Raw genomic sequence first — 24291 nt, forward strand, 5'->3', positions numbered from 1 at the left:
CAGAGCTGCGTACAGGGGCAGGATTACTTCCTTAGTCCTGCTCACCACACCATTCCTGATAGAAGCCAGGATGCCACTGGCCTTCTTGGCCACTGCTGGCTCATATTCAGCTGATGTCCATCAGTACACCTAGGTCCCTTTCTGTCAGGCAGCTTTCCAGCCACTCCTCCCCAAGTGTATAGGGTTGCCTGGGGTTGTTGTGACCAAAATGCAAGACCTGACACTTGGCCCTACTAAAACTCTTACAGTTTACCTTGGTCCATTGATCCAGTCTATCCAGGCCCCTCTGTAGTGCTTTTCTACCCTCTGGCAGATCAACATTCCCTCCCAACTTGTCATCTGCAAACTTACTAAGAATGCACGGAATCTCTTCATTAAGATCATTGATAAAGATGTTGAATAGGAGTAACCCCAGTACCGAGCCCTGGGGGACACAACTGGTGACTGGCCGTCAACTGGATTTAACTCCATTGATCACAACTCTTTGGGCCTGGCCATCCAGTCAGTGTTTCACTCAGCAGAGTGTATGCCCATGCAAATCATGGGCAGCCAGCTTCTCCATGAGGATGTTGTGAGGGACAGTTTCAAAGGCTTTACTGAAGTCCATGTAGACCACATCGACAGTGTTACCTTCATCCACTAAGCAGGTCTCCTTGTCACAGAATGATATTAAGTTTGTCAAACAGGATCTACCATTCATGAACTCATGCTGACTGGGCCTGATGCCCTGGTTGACCTTCAATTGATCTGTGGCTCTCAAGATTATAAAGATTATCAAGATACCAATACAGGATAGTAATGCTTTGTTGTTGTTTTAAATTCTCTGACTACATGATAAGTTCTACACCAGTATCTGTATTTGTGTAACAACTATCCTAGAATTTATGACACAGTTTCAAAGACATTCCAAGGAACCATACAAAACAGTTTATTTCTGGAAACCTCTCAACACCCTCTCTCTAAAGTATTTATGATTCTCAGTGTCCTTGAAAGCAGATGTTAAAATCAACAGGAACAGTTTCTTTTAGACAGAAAAGACCAGTGGCTTCACTGGGATGAGCCTATCAAATCTGATATTAATCAGGGTTTCCCAGTGGCACTCTCATGCTTTTTGCTAACTTAGATGACTCTGTCAAAGCAGCAGGTAAATCAGGATGGAACAGGAGTTGTCACTTTTTCTGAAGGATATTTCTTCTTAGTATATTATCTTTCAAAGTGAATTGCCATTGTTTTTCGCAAAGAGATAGCTAGTAACATTTTACTGAAAATTATGATCTGTATGAATTTGTTGAAATTCATACACCATAGATACCCAAGGGTAAATTTCTCAAATCTATTCAAGTAGCAGGTTTATTTCCAATCTTTCCATCTGGTTTGGCAGGAACCAAATTTTCTTTCCACTTCACTAAGAAAAGATGGATACAATTAAAAATAAGAAAAAATAAAGTCTTATTCAGTATTAGAAGTAATTCCTTTTTGCATTTTTTTCAGATTTTGAAATGAGTATTTCTTGTATGGCAGTGACTTAAAGAGTCTGTACACCAATTTTGCTCTCAACTGTTCCTAGTACTGTTAGATGGTCCACTGCTTTAAACACAGGTCTAGAATACAAGAGATCTCATTCTACTTCCAAACTGGCTTTCAAACTACCTCAAAACTATGTAATCAGTTAGAACATTAGTAATTAATTAGATAATATTTCATACAAAAATATAAAAAAAATAAAAAGCTCTACGACACATTTTATTTCTTTCCATAAAGAGGTAGCATCCACACTTTAAAAATTAATTCCCAAATTGTTTGACCATAGTTCTTGGGAAGCAAGGTAAACACATTGCTCTGATGTGTTTAATGCTAAGTTCATTCCCCAGGCCTTTTTTTGCTTTTTAGTTTTCAGCAGCTCACTCCAAACCAAATGCCTGCAGATAATTTTTAGTAACTTTTTTCTTTAAAATCCTACCTGGAGGCATAATGATTTTATTGTGTTCCATGCCATATAGATTAAATAATAGACAATAAAAACCAAAGTGGTCTGGTATTTTTAGAACCTTTTTAGTATGAAATAAATAGTTAGGAAGAATCACAGTGGCTAAGTGTGACAAAGGGACAAAGAAGCCTGCTCATGCAGACTGATTAAACACCAACCACTTATGAAACCAATTTTGTCAGTAGGATGCTAATGTAACACAATTCATTTTACTTCCAAGTACTAATCCAATCACAACAAAGGCTGGGACTTTTAATTTTGCTTATAGGACCTTTTGCTCACTCGTTCCTAAATTCCAGGAAAAAGACAGAAAATTAGTTTTCCACAAACCAAAACCAAAACAAAACTATGCACGGCATTGTATATATTTAAACATAATATAGTCTTCAGAGCCTATTATTCTAATTCTAAAATCCTTTTCTGATGAATTTCATAAACCTTAATGTTTAAACTAGGGGAAATTATATGACACACATTTGTTAACAACTTAATTATAACCGAAATGCAAGAGTGTATTTCATAAGATAGTAAAAAAAGTAATTCTTTAACTTCTTACCAATGATAACCTACTTAAAACCTCCAATTTCTGCTTTAAGATTCAAACATATTTCATATAGACAAAATGCCATACTACACGCACACACATTTCAGTGATCAGCCAGTCAACAGAGTCTCTCACTATACCAAAAGGAGTCTATTCAAGTAACTACAGAAAGGTTTGCACAAACAAATCACTTAAGCTTCAACATAATCTTTAGCTTAAAATATTCCTTTCTAATTTCCTTGATCAGGGCCAAAGTGCCTAAGTATAGGATGGGGTGGAGTCTTCTTCCTACATTTCTTTCTGACGTTCACTGTCAGGAAGTTTTTTTTGCTTCAGCCTAGTTTGTAGATAGATACACATTCTTTGCATTTATGGAATGGTTTTCATTAGCTAAGTGTCTATACCAGAACATTAAATGAAATTGTTGGCCACAACTACTTGGCTAGGTTTTGTTGGAGCTTCTCATTTTTCTTATTTGCATGAAGTGACAGGCTGAAATCTGCCCATATCTAAATCTCCATTGATAACCATGAAAGACTAGCTGATGGTAAACAAATTATCCTGCTAAACACTCCTACAGAGACAAAGGTTTTGGCATTTGAGAGTCTGATTAAGTTACAGAAAATCCACAGATGAATGACTACACTTCATATTATTTTGAGTTTAAGATACATATATATTATTTTGCAAATTAATGCTGCCAGATGTACAGGATTCATTAGTTTGCATGCACTCCTGGACGGGAAGCATGGATTCTGCGAAGCTCTCCACACCGTACCTGATGCAACAGAGGCCTATCTACTTAACTTGCTTTCTACAGTTGTAATTACAATTTGCTTTTTAAAAAAATATTAGCTGCAAAAATACACAGAAGGAGCATGAAAATCTACAAGTAAAGCTCATTGGCAAAAACAACAACAACAACAACAAAAAAACCAAAAAAACAAATCATTCAGATTGATATACTTCCTTAGGAATTCATAGCATGTATTAATTTCATCTATCTTGTTGATACATGTAGCTCATTTAAAAGATGAAGCTTACCTTTTTTCCTCTGATTCTTAAAATGGAAGAAAAGTGCTACATTCTTCCATACAATTCAAAATGAACCTGATCCTAATTTCCAAGTGGCATGCAGTAAATAAAATTATGGGAAAGGGGGAGGGAAGCTGCACTGTTCTCTCACCAATTTAAGCTCAGTTAACTTCTGTGAGGCTAGCACAGAAAAAATGTTGCACCATTACTGCGGCTAAGACCACACAACTTTTTATTTGATGAGTTCGAAAGCCTAAGTTCCATCTGCAAATCACTAACAAAGCCTTTGGAAATCATAAGAAAAAACTTAAAAACAGTGGGGCTGGCAAGCTTTGAGGCTATGCTTGGCCTCAAACAGAAAAAGCAGTTTCAAATCTCCTCCTTTCTTCCCCCTTACTTTAAAAAACACCCACCTAAAAAGCACTATTACCTTTTGTACGAGAGAGACCTTTGCTGCTGAAATAAAACACACATTTTCACTAGCTTACCAAAGGAAATTGAATACTTTTACCAGAGTCAACCATGCATCTCTTTTTTCAGCCCTCTGGTTTAAGTAGTCAGAGATTTAGAATGAATTTCCCTCTTCCCTCCACAAATTTCAAAAGCCAAAAAGCAAGCTTCACACACAAGAATTCTTCAAATCCATGAACGAAAAAAAAAAAGGAAAAAAAAAAAAAGAAGATACTTATGTTTAGGAAGATTGAATGCATCATAACATTGTTTTACTTTTTAGTTTAAAGCTGTGGCTTCAGTAATTTCTAGAAACATAATTATCAGTAAATCATCAATAAATATTTATACTTGAAATTGGTCTGTGTTGCAAATAACTTGGGATGATGTTTAAGAGAAATTATTTTTACTTAGTTGTTTTTGGACTTCAGAAGTGTCAAATTGTTCAGTGTTAAGGAGAGAAAAATGTTCTTGAATTTTTTTTTTTTTTTTGCAAAAATACATAAAATACACATATAGTGGTGATACAATAACACTAGTAATAGTCGACTGAGAAAAAGCCTCTGAAGCCAACAGAATTTCTTCAGACAGACACTTCTCCTTTGTCAGTAACAAATAATTATTCTTTTCTAGAGTCACCTGGTGCTACTGAAGTGCTTTGAGAAAGTTGGCTGGCTGGCTAGCAAATCACAACACTTCCTTTTAAAGCTCAAGCAGCCCTAGAGAAAAGCAGAATCCTTCATTTCTTATTTTGAGATACTTAACTTTTGTTTACTTTGGCCTAGAAGCCAAGAAATTATTTAAATTTGTTATCTTGACATTGTTAAAAGAACTACCTATTTGAAAAAAAGGATAGGGGTCTGTTTTTCACCCAGTTTGTACACGTTATCATAGTATTCTTAATCAGAAGAATGTGGTAATAAAACCAAATATTGCAAAAATGTTTGCATCCTTCCAAGCAATTGTCCATAGGTGGATAGAGAATGTCCAAATCAACTTAGAAAGTTGATTCACAAAAGAGTTAATGAAAAGGCTAACTAGCAACTTAGATGCATAATCTTCAGTTGTTCAGTAATCACCTAGAACTTCTTCAGGTGACTTTCCAAAAAGTGAAGGAACAACAACAACAACAATAAAAAAAAAGAAAGAAAAAAGAAAAGAAAAAGAAAAAATGGTGTCAGTAAGCTGAGCAAACTTTGGGACAACAAGCATCAGAAGTTGATTATGCACTCTAATAACCCATCTTAATTCTTAAAAGTTCTCTATATACTAAAATGAGCCAGTTCCAAGCTCTTCTTACATGAGCTCTTCTTATCATCTTCAATCACTCTTCTGTTCTTTATAAAAAACATAGATTTAGTACATATACTATTGCAATTCTTGATTATATAATCTCACTCTATGAACTGTTTACTAATCTTTTTTTCACTCGTCAGCACGCACAGTGCACTCTAACCTTACATAAGAATTGTGCTTTTTTAAGGCAAAATTGTATGTTAGCAAGTGTAGGAGGCAGATATGACAAATGTTAAGCATGTATTATCAACTTGCTCTAAAAAATAAAAATAAAAAAAATATTCAGCTACAGCTATGTTTCTACGATAGAAAACACTTCAAACTCTCAGCAGTATGAAGTATGGATATAAAGCCTGTAGACAGCTGGATTTGAACAATGACGACAACAACAATAAAGTATGACAAGTGGAAAATAAAACTACAGCCAGAAAAGCCCTCACATTCTACGTCTACCAAGAATGAACTGCTTTTATTAACATGTTTGCACCAATCAAACATGGGTAGAATAACAATTGGTCTTTCTTTATTTCATAAGCATTAAATTTCCTTAAAAGAAAAACATGGTAGTAATAAAGAAGAAAATCTTATTTTCATAGACCTGGCATGGAACAGATCACGCTGCTAACCTTACTTCTCCCACCTGTTTAATGACAAATACATGCATTACTAGAAAACGTTACTGAAACAACTTATAAAAGACATTAAAAAGCTTCCAGTAAATAAAGACTTAAATTTACCATTAAAGTTTGCAACAAAAACATAATTTAGTTATCCAAAAACTAACTTCACATTTCACTGATCCTAGAGCAAATCAGAACCTCCTCCCAGTATTCCTGAGACAAGCAGATTTCACTAGGTGTGTATCCAGTATAATTAATTACACGTTCACACAGCTGGTGCAGCTGAACAAACAAACATGTTAAACAATGATTCCAAAATTACCCCATCTCTGGACAACATATTTTGCGCATGCACATGACAAACACACCAGGAGATATGAATAAGAACGTTAGCAGCTTGGAGAAGCCTGTTTCCCTTTTCAAGTTGATACCTAGAACAGAAACAAATTGCAGAAATGAAAAAGAAAAGTGCCTTTATCACTCATTACTCCCTCAGGGCATGCTGCAAAGCAAGGAGGCTTGGTTTTCAAAATGAATTTTAACCAGTAATTTAGAAGTTGAAAGGTCCCACAGAGCATCAGGAATTCATTAAGTCTTTGGGCTATAGTCAATAACGTCAGATCTTTAAGGTGTGTATATATCTCATTTAACAATCTTCTGCTCTCTGTTTGATTCAAAGGAAAGCTAACTTTAAACTAGGTGTTATCTAGTGCAAGAGTTAAGATATTTCTTCCATGCTCATTTACATAGTTGAGTTCTTTCCACATATGCTTCAATACCATGTAAAAACTCATCTATCAAAGTACATTTTGACTTTCATGTTAATACAATTATACAAGAGAATTACAGTACTTGTGCTCAACTGCAACTGATTTGCATACTCTGAAAAGGCCTGTAAATGCTGTATATGTATTCGCATGACACCAGCTTTAGCCATTGAAATCTATTTAATGAAATTCAAGATTCCAGGTCATAGAACCATAGAATAGAACCAATAGAACCATACATAGAACACCAAAAAAGTAAAATCAGGTCACAGAATCACAGAATGGCTTGGGTTCGAAGGGACCTCAAGGATCACGAATCTCCAACTCCACTACCACAGGCAGGGCCACCAACTTCCACATTTAGTACTAGACCGGGCTGTCCAGGGCTCCATCCAACCTGGCCTTGAACACCTCCAGGGATGGGGCATCCGCAACCTCTCTGGGCAGTCTGTTCCAGCACCTTACCACTCTCATAGTAAAGAACTTCCCCCTGACATCCAACCTAAATCTTCCCTCCCTCAACTCAAAACCATTTCCCCTTGTCCTGCTGTTATCTACCCTTTCAAAGAATTGACTGCCCTCCTGTTTATAGGCTCCCTTTAGGTACTGAAAGTCTGCAATTAGGTCACCCCGCAGCCTTCTTTTCTCCAGGCTGAACAAGCCCAGCTCCCCCAGCCAATCTTTATAGGGGAGGTACTCCAGCCCTCTGATCATTTTTGTGGTCCTCCTCTGGACCCTCTCCAATAGCTCTGTCTTTCTCATACTGGAGTTTTAGACCTGGACAAAGTACTCCACGTCCCACACCAGTAAACTGGCTCCCACGTGCAAAAAAACCCTAAACACCCAAATTCTTCACTATGGAGAAAAATTCTGTGCTAGAAGTCAAAGTAACAGTAGTACATTTTAGAGACACAGTCAAAAAAATCCAAACACTTAGCATCAAAGAAAATTGATTTGCTTCTAGAAGAATTTACTTGGTAGAAAGCATGGCCTATATAATTATGGCTGTCAGAAACAAGCAATCCAGGGGAGTGGTGAAGAGAAGCTATACTTTCTCAAAAGTGAAGACATTGAAAGTCTGTGGAATGCTGTTTACTTCAGTTCTTTTTTACAACCACTGCTGCACAGAGAATGGATTGTCTGAAACACCTGCAGACTGTGACCACCCATGCTATGGGAAGTACTATGATTAAAGAGAGTTCTGTGTTCTAGTATCTGCCAGCAAAGTCTGCTTCATACTGTAATTGTACTGGAAGTCTTCTTATAATCTACTGCATGTGTTGCATCAAGTTCCTCTACATTAACCAACAAGAAAACCACTGAACACAAATACCAAGTTATTTTGATGTGCACAAGTGGCTCAAAAACTTAATACTTTAAATATTTGTACTTCAGGTTTGTTAAAATATTTTTCCTTACAGTACAACCAGTGTCATAATGAAGGCAGATCGACCACCAAAACAGTCACTCTAACTTTCTTATCAGAAGATATAGACTGTCACATCAGCTCTTCACCTTACATTTTTATAATAAACTTTACATCTTTAAAGCACAGAGGCTACGTGACTTGTGGATTAGATACATATCTAGAGAGCAATAAATTATTACAACTCCCTCTGTTACTTTGTCACATGAATACATATATTGAAAATCTCCAAAGATCCTTACAATCATCACCCCTTATCCCACAGTTCAAAGTAGCAGCAAATTTGAGACAAATAAAGCCCTAAACATCAAAATAAGTTGTAGTTTCCTTAGCAGCAAATTTTATTTCAAATGTTGTTCTTTGCTTTATGTAGTAGATAAATTTGAAACTTGTATTCCAGACATTCTCCTAATGGGTGGTGCTCTATTATCCAAAATTAAACAGTACGATGCTGCTGCTGGAAGCACAACACATGGTTGTTATTGCATTCTTCCCTACCAAATTTATGAGGCAGGCTGCACCATATCAACAATTTTGTGAGGAGCTGGCTGCATAGATGCCCATGTAAAATGAACAGACTGTCTACTGGCTATAAATATGAAGAGTTACACTGAGCAGTATGCCACTGCCGTACAAAGGAGGGAAGAAGGATGTACCAGAAGCAGGGCTGAATGAAAAAATTTAAGGATTGGGTAAAAAACCCATTTGTCTCCAGCCACTCCAGACAACTTCCAGAGGAAAAGTCTTCAGATCCCTTTTGGTATAAACCTTTGATTGCAAGCAAAGTTAAATTCCACATACAGCCACTAAGGAAAACTGCCACAAAGACTCCAGAAGAATGAGGGGGAAAATACAGAAAAAACTGAGTAGGAAAGGTATAAACAAGGTACCTACTGTAATTACTATCATAGATCTTTCCTCTGCAGGAATACACGACAATCTTCGCACTGATCAAAGTTCCTGATGATTATTTGCACAGGTTAGAGGAGGAATGACAACTCCACTTTTCCAAAACATACCAAAAAAGCCGTCAGATCCTTAAAACCACAAAAGTGTGTCTCAGAAAGTGATTAAGTAACTTTGAACTACTCTGGCCTCCAGGAGACTTCACATTTTCCATCTTTACCTTGGAATCATGCCCCTTGGAACACAGACCTCCTTCTTCACACAACCACTAGGAAAAAGAAAACAGATCTCCAGTCCACTCCTCTCCAGCTCTCTTAAACTGCTATTAGCTTCTAATTATCTTGTGTTTTACCTACCATTAAATACTACAGTAATATTATTACAAACATAAGAAGTAGCCTAAAGTAACTATTTCTTTGTCTTAGTCTGAATATTACTAATTTAGAAGTGAGAAACAACAATTAAGTTTCAAGCAGTATACCTGAAATAAAACCCCTTTAAACCGTATTTTCTATGAAACACTATTTCTCCTTCAATTTTCTCAATAAGAACAGATGAACTATGCTCATAATATTCAAATATTTCAGTTTAGCCTTTAATTCCCCCCCTCCTCCTTTTTTTTTTTTTTATCTTCTCCATGTTACCATAAATTCACATTTCCTAGAAAAGTTTTTAGAAAAACCTTCTAGATATGTTCAAGGAACATTTGTTCAAGGAACAATATGTTCAAGGAACGTTTGGAGTTCAAGGAATGCTTGAACATTGTGTTGAGGAGCATGGTTTAGTGAGAACTATTGGTGATGGGTGAATGGTTGGACTGGGTGATCCTATGGGTCTTCTCCAACCTTAGTGATTCTATGATTTGCTTTTAAAAAGTAAGAGAATAGTAAGTTAAAAAAAAAAGAAGTTATAATGTATATTAATATTATATTTGGATTAATCTTATCATGTTATTTCCTAATAAGAACTTTTTGTGAAGCGTTCCTGCAGTCATGTCAGTCTCCCAGTAAGGTCCACAGCTGTTCTTCCAACAAAGGAAATGTATATTCCAGCCCTAGATTAACTGTGCATAAAACGAGACTGTATTTTTCACTGCTTACCTAAATTACCAGGCTATTCAAAACGTATGACATGTATGCGAACCCAAGTTGCTGAGGCATTTTCTCAGTTTTTTGTCTTTACCTTGTCTTGAAAGAGAACAAACTTCTTGAGATACCCACTGATAGAAAGACTTTCACAAAAGGTCCTGAGGAAACCCAAATATCTGGTCATAGGCATAAGCTATTACATAGTGCTGGTACATACTGCAATTACTTTCATAAGGAAATCTGAGATTGGAGTTTGAAACTCTGCAAGGCAGAAAAATAGGTCAATTACAATATATATTAATCAAAATCACTCTTGTAACAGTCTGCAATGACTAAAAATTAGTCCACTGATCAGATGGAATCAAGGCATCTAGAATTGCTGTATGGACCTCAATTAGACCGAGGAGAGAATGCTTGGACAGAGAATGTTCTTAAGGTGAGTTTCACCTATGTTGCAACCCATCTTCATGCACACAAGATACTCATTCATCTACCAGGATAATCTCCACTCTTTAAAGCTTTACTGCAGCGTAGCGCAATGAAGTAGGTGATCAAGCCGGATGACAAGGAAAAACAAAGTGTTGAGATTTCAAAAGTCATTAGGAAAGAAGATAGTATGTAGTGCTCCGCCTTGACTGTTTTCTGTTTTCATGTGAACTTCAAGGTCGTGTTGAGAGTTTTTTTACTACTTGAAAGCAGTACAAGTAATTCCTGTTTCATCACTAAACTAGTGGATCATCTCAACCTATGTCAGAAGAGAGAATGACACTTTCTTTCTAGTGGTGAAACAAGATGTTATGATACCATACTCCTACCTGAAACTAAAGATACAGAGTTGGACAAGAGATGGGCGGTCCTTAAGACAAGAAAGAACAGTTTTGCAATAACAAAGATACTGTTTCTGAGAAATACTGGTATTAAATTTTGGAGGCCAAAAAATCTTGCCACTTAAAAGTTTCTTGGAGCCCTAACACAGACCAGCACCTCTCAAAATCAGAGATTTACAGAACATATTGAGATTAGGGAAACCAAACATCCAGACTGGTACCAAATTTTACAGACTAGATAAAATGAAGTAGCTAAGGAATATGGTGAAAAAAAAAGCCTTGCAGACACATCTTGTACTTCACTTTCACTTATATTTCCTATGAAGTAAAGAATTTGCTCAGAATGTGGTCTTTTCCCAAAGTATATAGAGTACCCATGGCAGGAAAATGACCATCACAAGACAAAATTTTAAACCACTCTTTGAGATCAGTGTGATATCAAAGAAGAAAGAAGAGAGAAAAAGGTATCCGTAATACGGAAATAAAAGGAAACAGGAGAGAATACAGTGCATATAATAAGCATAGAGAATAAGCATAGAGTAACCAGATAACCTTCTTCTTAGCCTCACTGTGTTGAAGATGAGCAGAAACAACATGAAACATTTTGTACGTATGTATGCAGGTAAATATATTCTGTACTCAGTCCTATTGAGGCTGCACCTTGAGTACTGTGCTCAGTTTTGGGCCCCTCACCACAAGGCATCAAGACATCAAAGAGTATGTCCAGAGAAGGTAAATGAAGATGGTGAGGGGTCTGGAGCACAAGTCCCATGAGGAGCGCCTGAGAGAGCTGGGATTATTCAGTCTGGAAAAGAGAAGGCTCAGCAGTAACCATATTGCTCTCTACAGTTACCTGAAGAGAGGTTGTGGTGAGGTGGGGGTCAGCCTCTTCTCCCATGTAACGAGCAATAGGACTAGAGGGAATGGCCTCAAGTTGCACTAGTTGAGATTCAGGCTGGACATTAGGAAATACTTTTTCTCTGAGAGAGTGGTCAGGTGCCAGAATGAGCTTCCCAAGGTGGTGGTGGAGTCACTGTCCCTGAAGGTGTTCAAGAAATGTTTAGATGTTGTACTGCGGCACATGGTTTAGTGGGAAATATTGGTGATAAGACTAGATGATCTTTTCCAACACTAGAAGGTCTTTTCCAACCTTGGTGATTCTATATAAACATATGCACATATATGTTATGTATTTAAAGGAAAATTTCAAGCAAGAGACAGTGATGCAGGAATAGCGTTCTAAAGTCACCAGTAAAATGCTTTGATTTGACCACACAACTGAGACCAACACTGTTGTACGTTCACGTGCAAATGTCATGGAAAGACTAGATGCAAGCCTTATTACTAAGTTTAACATTTTCAAAATTATAAAACTCACAAAAATAAAAATCATTCTTGCACACACATTTTTCTTGCATCATTTGAGTTTGAAGGGACCCATCTAGTCCAACTCCCTTGCAATGAACAGGGACACCAACAGCTAGATCAGGCTTCTCAGAGCCTGGTCCAGCCTGACCTTGCATGTCGCCAAGGACAGGACATCTATCACCTCTCTAGGAAACTACATGCATTGTAAAAAACTTCTTTCTTATATTCTATCTCCCTTCTTTTAACTTGAAACCATTTCCCCTTGTCTTACCATCAGAGACCCTCCGAATGATTCTGTCCTCTTCCTTCTTATAGCCCGCCTTTAGATACTGAAAGTCCAATCTCAGGTCCTCCCAGAGCCTTCCCTTCTCCAAACGCAACAGCCCTAAGTCTTTCAGCCTGTCCTTGTGTTCCAGACCTTGGATCATTTTTGTGGCCTTCCTCTGATGCACTCCAGCAGGTCTATGTCTCTCCTATACAGAGGACTCAACACCTGGACACAGTACTCCAGATGAGATCTCACTAGTGAAGAGTAGAAGGGCAGGATCACATTCCTTGACCAGATGGCCACACTTCTTTGGATGCAGCTCAGGATATGGTTGGCTTTCTGGTCTGAAAGGGCAGAGTGCTTGCTCATGTCCAGCTTTCCATCCACCAATACCTCCAAGTTCTTTTCAGCAGGGCTACCCTCCATCCTTACCTCCCCCAGCTTGTACAGATAGCAGTTTGTCACAATCCAGCGCTAGACCTTGCACTTGGATTTGTTGAATCTCACGAGGTTTACCTAGGCCCATTGCTCAAGCCTATCTAGGTCTCTCTGAATGGGCATGTGAACCACACCTCATAGCTTGGTGTCACATATAAACTTGCTGAGTGTGCCTCAATCCCACTGTGATGTCACTGATGAAGATAATAAAGAGCACTGATCCCAGTACCAACCCCTGGACATTGAAACATTGACCACTGTTCTTTGGATAGGATCTTGCAATCAGTTTCTCATCCATTGAACAGCCCACTCATCAAACCCGTATCTTTCCAATTTGATGAAAAGGATGTTATGGAGTACTATGTCTTAGGCCTTACTGCTTCAGAGAGATGGTATCAGCGGCTTCTCCCTTGTCCACTGACACAGTTAAGCCATCATAAAAAGTGAAGAAGTTGGTCAGGCAGGACCTGCTCTTGGTAATGCCATGCTGATTTTCCCATATCACCTCCACTCTTCCGTATGTCTTAGCATAGTTTCCAGAAGGATCTGCTCTGTCACCTTCCTAAGCACAGAGGTGAGGCTGACAGGTCGGTTCTTAAAAATGGACGTAACACGGCCATTCTTCCAGTCACAAGGGACCTCATCTGACTCTTTCAAAATTGGCTTGGAGCTTCTAATCCTGTGCTGTTGCTGGGTTTGGTGTTTTTTTTCTTTCTTTCTTGCATATTCACAGAACTTCTTTATTTTCAAACACATTGTATGCTCTGGTGAGACAAACTGACTGCTATACCCAACTCAAATGACCAACATGGAAACAGAAGCAGTTTTCCCCATGGAGAGGGCTGAACTTGAAAACATGTTTCATCTGTTAATGTGTTTCATTAAGTTTCATTAATCTGTTTCATTAAGTTCTTTACCAGGAGAGTGGTGAGGTGCTGGAATGGGCTGCCCAGAGAGGTTGTAGATGCCCTGTCCCTGAAGGTGTTCAAGGCCAGGTTGGATGGGGCCCTGGGCAACCTGGTCTAGTAAATGGGGAGGTTGGTGGCCCTGCCTGGCAGGGGGCTTGGAGACTCATGATCCTTGAGGTTCCTTCCAACCCAGGCCATTCTGTGATTCTGTGATATATTTCAGTAAGACCAACTATTAAAGAGAACTTCAGATATAGAACTGAGAAATACTTTTCATTTTTGCCCTTATATCTGGAAAATATACTTAAACGAACTCTTCCTATTTAGAGATAAGCTTCCTCATTATTCCTTGACTTAGAAGTCAAATATAACATTCAGGTTTCTTGGATGCCTCTTTGATGGCTCATCAACTTTAACATGTCAAATAAATCCATGCTTCCCATCCTGTTCACAGGATATGAACCTATGTGGGATTTAGACTTGGATTAAAAACTTTATCAATAATGAGCACATTGATATTTGCATTGCATAACAACGACATTTCTAAAATCACATTAAGTTTGAAGGACTTCAATGTTCTGCTCAATCATGAAATACGAGAACATCCTGGTTCTGACTGAGGAAGAGTTAGTTTTCAGCTTCTTTGTTCTCCAGGCTAGTTTACAATACCTTTTGAGAATTCTGAATATCCTTGGATGTTCAAACCAGCACATTCTTATTGCTAAGTTCCCTGAAAGTGTTCCTGGTTTTGTTGAAGGTTGAACAACGATTTGAGAATATCACTCAGAGATCTACCCTAAGGCAGGAAGATTTTGGGTGGCAAGGTGCGTGGGAGGATGTGAGGATGTGGGTAGGTATGTCTGACAATTGTCATCTCTGGTGATTTTGGAACAGCTGTGGAATCCTACAGAACTGATAAATTCTGGCAACACCAAAGAGTTACAGCTTGCTGCACTTTCTGAGGTCTGGTCTGTGCTTGTCAAACAATAATGAAAGCTATTCAGCACACCTAAAAGTAAAAGGAAGGAGATAAGGAAAGCATCCTTAACTGTCTCCTTCACAGAATGAGTCTCCAAGTAAAAAGGATGGAAAGTGTAATTGTTACTAGATTCCAAGAGATAGATGGTCCCTCAAGTAAAAGGACAGCAATACTTAGTATAAATACCACACGGCATGTTTGTGGATAGCATAAGGTAAGCAAATGCTACACTGTACAAACTAGCAAAAGGAAAAGTAGCCACAAGACAGACCTCAGAGGTGATAAACTGCAAGACAGCCATTACATAAAACAACTTTGAGAACCTAGTGGTCAGCTCAGCACCACCACAGCTGCTTGCTCATCCCTAGTGGATAGGGAAGAGAAATGGAGAAAAGCCAGTAGGAAAACTCACGCATTAAAAAAAAAAAAAAAAAAATCACTCAAAACAAACAAAACCAAGTGATACACAGTGCAACTACTTGCTCCCCATAGGCTGATGCCCAGTCAGTCTGTGAGCAGTGGCAGCCTGCAAGTCAACTTGCCCAGTTTCATTGTACCATACAGTACAGGACATTAGACAACTTGGGTCAGCTGCCCTGGTTCTGTCTCCTCCCAGCTCCTCATGCGCAGCCAGCTCCTTGATGGTAGGGCAGTGTGAGGAGATGAAAAGTTCTTGGGTCTGTGCAGCACTGCTTAACAACAACTAAAGCGTAAGTGTGTTAACATTATTCTCATCCTAAATCCAAAATACAGCACCATACCAGCTACTGTGAAGAAAATTAACTGTATTCAAGCCAAAACCAGGAAAAAGAATAATCTAAAAATCCCCATACTACAAAGTATCATAAAAACAATCATCAGTCTCTAATCATCAGGAATTTTCTGCATGTCCAGAAGGGCCTATTTGGATATTTGGTAGATTGTTTTGTTTGTTTTCATTTTTATGAGCTATACTGATTTAACAACTGCTCTTACTTTTAACTGAGAATGGAAAACTTTTGTAACACAGAACAGTTTGAATAAAAGCATAATGTGCAGCTGTTTTTACTTCTCATTACCAACTTCAGAGAATGCCTGTTCATGTTCATTGCGTAATGTCTTTTTTTTTTTAATAGCTATTAATTTGGTCTGAGCAGCCCACTCTAACTCGGCTGTTCCCTTAGATATCCTTACTTTTACATCCTCACAACAAATTTGACAAATTGAAGGCAAAACTACCACCTAATACTAACTTTCTTAGCAAAACACAGAGATGGAATCAAGGAAAGGTTGCAATACTATTACCATTAATTTAATCCCTAACAAAATCTAAAATGCCCTACTGTTCAAAAACAGTGAGAGAGAATGTTTGTGTAGCATAAGGTATACATATAAGGTATACATATAAGGTATACATATAAGGTATACATATAAGGTATACATATAAGGTATACATATAAGGTATACATATAAGGTATACATATAAGGTATACATATAAGGTATACATATAAGGTATACATATAAGGTATACATATAAGGTATACATATAAGGTATACATATAAGGTATACATATAAGGTATACATATAAGGTATACATATAAGGTATACATATAAGGTATACATATAAGGTATACATATAAGGTATACATATAAGGTATACATATAAGGTATACATATAAGGTATACATATAAGGTATACATATAAGGTAGCATAGCACTTGTGTGAATGTACATACTTGCAATCTCTAAATAAATAGAGTGCCATCTGCTGGTATTTGGTGGATTTTTTTTTCCTCATTTTATTAGTTTTGGCACTGAAACTCCCTGAAAAAGGCTAACTCGTAACAAGGTATCAGAAACAAGAGAATGGATGCTATGTTGCAGCTACCACTGCAAGGACAACTGGATGCCTTCAGCAAATAGACCTTTGAAACTATCTGCAGAGAAAAAGGTGACCAAATGAAGATAGGAGCAGCAAACCTAATAATGTGATGATAGACACACACACACAAAAAAAAAAAAAAAAAAAAAAAAAGAGTTCTGGTTTAATACAAAGGCTTTGTCCTTAAAAATACAGTAGAAGTCCATACATAAATGGGTCACCATAAAAATCAGAGATTGTAAGGTTTAGTAAGAGCAAAACAAAGAAAAAAAAACTATAAAAAACCTGCACTGTCCAATGTACTATCTGTAATTTCCATGAGGAAAGGAATGGTTGCTTATTTTGATTTTGTTCTTCTCAGTTCTATCTGCATGATGAATATTTCATTGTAACAAATTCAGAATAAATAATGTATTCTAAATAATTTGTGTACAGTGTTTAACACAGCAGATCCTCACACACAAGGTCCCTAGATACCAAACACTATAAACATGAAGAATTAACCATTATCATAACACCAAGTGAAAACACAGATAGAATTGTTCCACATACCAGGAATAATAATGGACATAAAAAGGCAAAAGATAGTCCATACATTATGTGTACAGGAAATTAGGAAGATCATTAAATTCATTTTCTTTCTAGTGACTATCCTGAACTGTTGCTAATAATCTCAAGAAATCTTAACACAACTCTCAACAGTGCAGGCATCAGTAGACAGCTATGGCAATAGTGAAGTTGGCTTCTAATCTAGAGAGATGCTATAAAACGAAAATGTTAATATTCCTTTAGAAGAATATGTACCAGAATGTTATGACATGGAAAACTGCATATATAACAATATAAAATAAACAAATGCATACTTGTATATAATACGAAGAATGCCATCTACTAGTATGTAAGAATACACTCTACTGGCTGTAAGGTAGTAAACAGCTAACATAATAAGTAACAACACTGTCATTATCCTCTACAATGCATGACTGTATCCAGTTCCAAACAAACTTGCATGCTGCATTTTAGCAACCACATATGAGCTACGTATCCCTCAAATTAAGGTCTGTTGCACAAAGCAGACAGAAAGAAAATACAGTAAGAATTACAGAGCCTATTTCCCTTTTTGCTCTTCTATTTCCCATAGCAGCTTCTTTGATACTCTTATAAAGATATCGAGAATCTCTACTTCTTGAAGATAAACTAGTCTCTCTCAGTTCCTTTGTATTTTACTGTGATGTCCTACTGTCCTCATTATGCTAGAAATACAGAAACTTACTGTTTAATGAAATTGTTTGTTTCAGAGGCAATTCATCCCAGGTAGAAGACAGAATACATGAAAGCAAATACACTAACACTTCCAAAAGTCTCCAGTCCTTCCTTAACATGACTTCTTTACATTTTTTTTCCACATCTGGTCTCCATAACTTTACAGTAGCTCCATTCATGTTTATTCTCTCATTTTTTTCTTGTAATACTTCTATTTCAATTTGTATGGCACTCCCTGAAAAGTAAGCAAATAATCCTGCAAACTTTCAATAATTCAAAAGATTAGCAACTCTTCCTCAACAACAGGAAAAAAGAAAAAAAAAACAGGAAGTCCACTTAAGTTCTAAAATGTTAAGTTTTACTTCGCAGAACTGCAATTTTTATAATAATGTTGTGTTTCGTTCACTTCTGAATATTGTTTCCTAACAAAAATGCCACTAAACGAAATTATTCAGAATGACAAATTTGTAACAATTCATTAAACAGTTGAAGTTTATAATGAGAGGTAACTACATATTTCAGTGCAGGTGCAACTGTTCCAAGAAGTAAATCGCAGATACTTCCATTTTCAGCCATCACTGAGAAATCATCCTTTCAGTGATGGATAATTAATCTGTCTTAGACATAAGAACAACATTCATTAAATGAATGCTCTTATAAAAGAATAAAAATATTGCCACAGAAAAAGGATAGGCCTTGAAAGAGCATTTTGCTGAAAATTCTAGCACAGATTCAGAACTAGGGGTGAAAGGTCAGCACTTCATTACTGAACAAACTCAATTAAAAATTGTTTAATGAAGAAGTCAAGATGATCATAAAAAAAAACAGGTCATCCGGAGAACATCACTAAAACTCTCAAACATCCTGTGCTTAATTGGCAGTAAATTTCTTGTTCCGGCCTAGTTAAGGAGTAGCAACATACTGCATAGCAGTTCAGTACAATTCAAAGATACAATAGACAGAACTCTACCAAATTTAAACTAAACAAATAGAATGTGAGGATATGTCAAAAGCTTGGCATGTTGAAGACCTGCAATTTTTCTGGAAAACTTCCACTCAAATGCTTTAATGCATCCTCTACAGCAGGCAAATGTGTCACTACTAGAGGAGAAGATACTAATCAGAAAGCTGTCTTTGGTGTAGGATTTTCAGATTAATATCTGAAATAACAGAAACTACCACCACAACAAATAAATAAATAAATGATTCACACAAAGCCCTTTTTACCAGAAGCATTTGAGTGTTGCTTTATAAGCAGCTCTACATAACATTGAAAATCAAACTACTTACATGCTTGCTATTCAAAAATAATTTAAGAAGATTATATTGAAGTCCTGGCAAACATCCTATTTCCCTAAAAATCAAGGAAACTCCAGCACACAAGTTTTGAAGTTCTGCTGCAAAGACTGCATTTGGCAAAATGGAAATCCTTTTTCTGAAAAAGCAATGTCTCCTTTCTCATAGAGGTAGTCAGATGCTTATCACTGTCCACCAAGTGCTGAGAGTGTCCAAAGAAAAGAATAAAATAATAGTTTCTGCTCCCTACTGCATATATTTGGAAATAAGTGGCCTACCACCTTTCTATTGAAACTGTTTAGCTCAGCAGAAAACTGAAGTTAAACTCAATGACAGAAGCAGAAACATTTCAGGAACACTGATGAATGAATTGTAGATGAGTCTGAAATTTAGAGTGCTGCTGTTTTTAAAGTCAGTTGTAGTATTTTCATAACAACATTTGTGTTACACAGTTCTGCTGAAGAACTTGGAGCTCTCTAATGTAATAAAACAAAAGCTTTCTGAGTCAGAACTTTTACATTAATTTGACATTTACATTAATTTATCATCCACTATTTAAAGACTACACATAATAACATTGATAAAAGATAAATACATACAAAATCTTACCAAAGATAAACCATACAAGTTTCATTAGACATTTTCATAAAAAATAACAAATAATTTTATAATTCTAGTACCATTAAAAACTACTCTTACAAAAGACACCTACTACTTTTGCAGTCATGAATTAAAAGGTGACTTCACACAGCAGATACCCAAAAGAACTATATGTTTCCCAAAAGGAAAATTTGGCCAGGCCCAAAAAAACACTATTAAAAATCCTAGGCAATGCTGACAGACCTTCACTCCTTTGAGGTAAAATATTAATAAATAAATAAATAAATAAATGTCACAAAAGGGAGAGATATCAACATTTTCTGTTTAGCAAATTTGAAAAGAGAGGGGCTGTAACGCCATTGCAAAATTGTATGGCCTTCCAAAGCAATACAACAAAAGCAGGGTTAGTATAATAAACTAAACAAATTTGAAAGCAGTAAACAATCCCTTAATGGTTTATGAATTTAGAGAACAGAAAGAGATTTAATCAAATTAATAAAGTGGAAAACTACTTCAGAAACACCCTCTTGTTGATGCAATATCACCGGAAGGGCTAACTGAGATAAAACTGTTCTAGCCCCACTAGACAGAAGCCTGTGTTACAACCATCTGTGGGACAAAGAAAGACATTATGAACAAAAGACCTGGTAGATGAGTAAACAAGCTTGGTAGCTACTTGCACCAGATGTAAACACGCACGAGGCACCTGGTTGGTACACATGATCAAGGGGTTGTTGCACAGGTATAAAAGGTTGTAAGCACGTACAATAAAGCTCTACATTCTGCACCAGCAACGGAGTCCATAACTCTCCTGCCACAACCATCCATACTGCACAGCTCCCAAAACCTCTGCTCAAAGAAAGGTAGATGGAGAAACTAAATGACTTTCTGATATACCGATTTCACAGAATCAGAGAATATCAAGCATTAGAAGGGACCTTGAAAGATCATCTAGTCCAATCCCCTTATCGGAGCAGGAACACCCAGATTAGGTCACAGAGGAATGCATCCAGGTGGGTTTTGAATGTCTCCAGGGAAGGAGACCCCACAGTCTCTCTGGGCATCCTGTTCCAGTTTTCTGTCACCCTTACATTTCTCCATATTACAACTGATTTCTTCAGTGACAAATCTGTGGCAGTGTTTACCTTGGCCACAAAATCTTACTTCTCAACTCCAAGGCTTGTTTCAACTATATATACTGTATCTCACAATATCCTTCTGGACAAAGTGTCCAGCATTCAGCTAGGAAAGAAAAAAAAAAATGCAGCAGGAGAGCAATTAGCTGACAAGTAGGCTCAAAGGATTCTAGTGAATGGTGTTAAATCAGGATAGCGTCCGGTGCCTAGTTGGGTTCCCGAGAGCTCCATTTTAGGACACGCTCTTCATGTTTTCATCAATTACTTGGATGCAGGACTTGAAGCTATATTGGGTAAGTTTGTGGACAACACTAACGAAGGAGGAGCTCAAAGCCCTGCAGAGAGATCCAAACAAGTTAGAAGGCTGGGAAATCACTAACCGCAAGGACTTAAAGGAGAGTAAGTGCCAGCTAACGTGCCAGGGTCAGAGCAATATTTGGGTATATGTACAAACTAGAGAATTACTGTCTCAAAAGCATCCCCATGAAAATAGGGCACAAAACTCTGGTTGATGGCAAGCTGAACCTGAGTCAGCAATCTGCGACAGCCAAAAGGGCCAACCATACCCTGGGGTGCACCAGGCCCAGTACTGCCAGCAGGTGAAGGAGGGGTTGTCCCACTCTGCTCTGCACTGTGCAGACTCACCTCCAGCACTGGGTGTAGCACTGGCTGCCACAATAGAAGAGGAACATGAAACTGTTAGAGAGCATTCAAAGGAGGACTGTGAAGATGGTGAAGAGCATGAGGGCAAGGTGTGTGAGGAACAGCTGAGGTCCCTGGGTCTGTTCAGCCCAGAGCAGGGCAGGCTGAGGGGAGGCCTCATGGCAGCTGCAGCTCCTCATAGTGAGTGGAGGGGCAGCACTGAGCTCTGCTCTCTGTGACAGTGACAGGGCCCGAGGGAACGGCATGGAGCTGTGTCAGGGGATGGTCAGATGGAGGCTAAGAACAGGTTCTTCACCTGAGCGTGGTGGGTATGGAGCAGGCTCACCAGAGAAGTGGGCAGAGTGCTGAGAATGCTCTCATTCACCAATGGTCCTGTGCTGAGCCAGAAGTTGGACTTGATGATGTGGGCAGCTTTCAACTCAAGACATTCTATGATTCTATGACACATTTTAAGATTCAGGCCATGAGCATTTGGCATCTTCTTCACAAGACAGTTAATAATGCTGCCATGAAAAGCTTACACTGTATTATGAATAAGTTGTGATCAGATCAAAGCACTGCACAGGATGGCCACCCAGTCACACAGAAAACAGCCAATACAAACCTCAAGTTATAGCTGTCCTAGCAAAAGCATCTTGACAAACATAAATGATAACCTTTATGATAAATAATGTGGAAAACATAACAATTTCGAATTGCATCTTGCTACACACTCTTTAACCAACCAAGGATGTGCTGAACAACAGAAATATTTTGGAAGTGTCTGTGTTTTGAGCTCCTCCATGTCCTGTTCCCTACTCCTTTTACATTACTTCTTGACCCTCTAACTCGCAGTGAGTATTTAAGATTGATTCAAACACACAAGAGTGAGTAGAAAAACTAAGGAGCACAGTGTCTTGTATCAAATATTTACATTAGCCCCAATCCAGGACTGCCTGAGGTGGTGGTGCTGCCAATAGCAGCAGTCCCTCCAACACCTATCTCCAACTCTCTGTTCTTTTATACTTGACACCCCCTTTTCATATCATTAAAATCACCAGTTCAGTTACATCAATCAGATCAGGCAACTGATATAGACTAAAACAGATAGACATATTTCTAACCTCAAATTAAAGGATTCAGTAGAACATTGCTTTGGCATGGCTCTCCTTCACCATATCATATGCATATGCTGCTGTTTATAATAAATACTATGACAAATTTTTCTCTCTGTAATACCTAAACAGATGTTAATTTGAATGGCATATGTCCATATGAAGAATACTTCCAATTAGTAAAAACGCACTAGAAAAGGTAGAATTATTTTTTGCATCACTTTACTCTGGTGTTCAAGCAGACTTTGAAAAAAAATCCTTCGCTGCACCATGAATTACAAGTGCTCTGACCTCACAAAAAGTCTCTTGAGAAAAGCTCAAAACAGAAAGAAAATATGGGTAATTTTAGTTAGTATTAAGTTGTTGAGAAACTGGTAAGTGCATTTAGGAACTTGAGGGCATCAGAATGTTTGTGAAAACTTAACTGTTGAGAATTAGCACATTGCAATAAACAATACTCAAGTACAGTTATTTACCAAAATGCATACCTAGAAAAAACTGATAAGTATAAAAACAACAAGTAATTAAGAAATGAACTAGTCACAGATTGGCTAAGGCTAAAATCTTCATACATTTTTTTGGGATTGAAGTTAAGGATTCATTATTCCTTACATGGCTAAATATAAATCCTCACATAAGCACTACCACTCCCCTCTGTGAATGCCTTTGAAGAAAGTTTGGATACAATTAGCTCCTTCATAGGCAAGAAACTAAACTAAGGAGAAAAAAAAAAAAAGGAAAAGTGAAACTAAAGAGGAACTACAGGCTGTTTTCAAAACAAACTACCGTATTTCTGCAGGCTATTTACTTTATCTTAATTGAAAGGCTCTTGGTTTGTTTATTCTTTTTTTTTTTTTTTTTTTTTTGAATAACGCTTGCTTGCCTTCCAGTGTGTGGTTTTTGCTCACTGTTACTAGATTTAGTGAATCTGCAAGGTTAAAACATCAAAACTATCCACTTTAAAATGCCACATCTTCTTAATATTTACCATAACGAAGTACCATAGATTGTGATATAATCAGAGTGGTACATGCTTCAATACAATATGCATGGAAGTTGTGTTCGAAGCAGTTTCTTAAATGACAGTGTCTCAATGCTGTAGATGTAGCACCTTTAAATAATACACTGAATTCAAAGCAACCCTGGGAAGGACTCATTCACTTACTCGTATCCAGCTGTTGGCCTTCAATTCCACAGGGTTCTGTGGTTCACTGCTGTACAGACAACACAAGCACCACATCAGAGTCTTCTGGCTTTCATCTAATGAAAAAAAAAAAAAAAGGAAATAAGTCTATGTTTAGGGCAAAATAAAAATAAATAAATAAATATATATATATGTATATATATATATAGAAACAGAGTTATACACAATTCCTACCTATCCACAAAAATGAAGTCCTAAATATCAGTCACAACTCACAATGCTTCTAGTCCGTCAAATTTCCACAATGCAATATTCTTCATATGTA

At 37.4% G+C, this 24291-nt stretch overlaps 1 protein-coding gene across 5 annotated transcripts in view; it reads right to left on the reverse strand.

Annotated features, from left to right (window-relative positions):
• FANCC (Fanconi anemia complementation group C) overlaps positions 1 to 24291 on the reverse strand; it is an 87970-nt gene that overhangs the window by 37588 nt on the left and 26091 nt on the right. For 4 of the 5 annotated variants that reach the window (NM_001006587.3, XM_015280314.4, XM_040655622.2 and 1 more), the window contains one exon: positions 23988 to 24082. In NM_001006587.3, coding sequence (NP_001006587.3) covers positions 23988 to 24082 — 95 coding nt within the window. Of the gene's footprint in view, positions 1 to 9019; positions 9116 to 23987; positions 24083 to 24291 lie in introns of those variants that run through there. The other variant, XM_046905468.1, reaches the window with a different exon arrangement.

Source organism: Gallus gallus, chromosome Z, assembly GCF_016699485.2.
Source record: "Gallus gallus isolate bGalGal1 chromosome Z, bGalGal1.mat.broiler.GRCg7b, whole genome shotgun sequence".
Taxonomy (NCBI): Eukaryota; Metazoa; Chordata; class Aves; order Galliformes; family Phasianidae; genus Gallus; species Gallus gallus.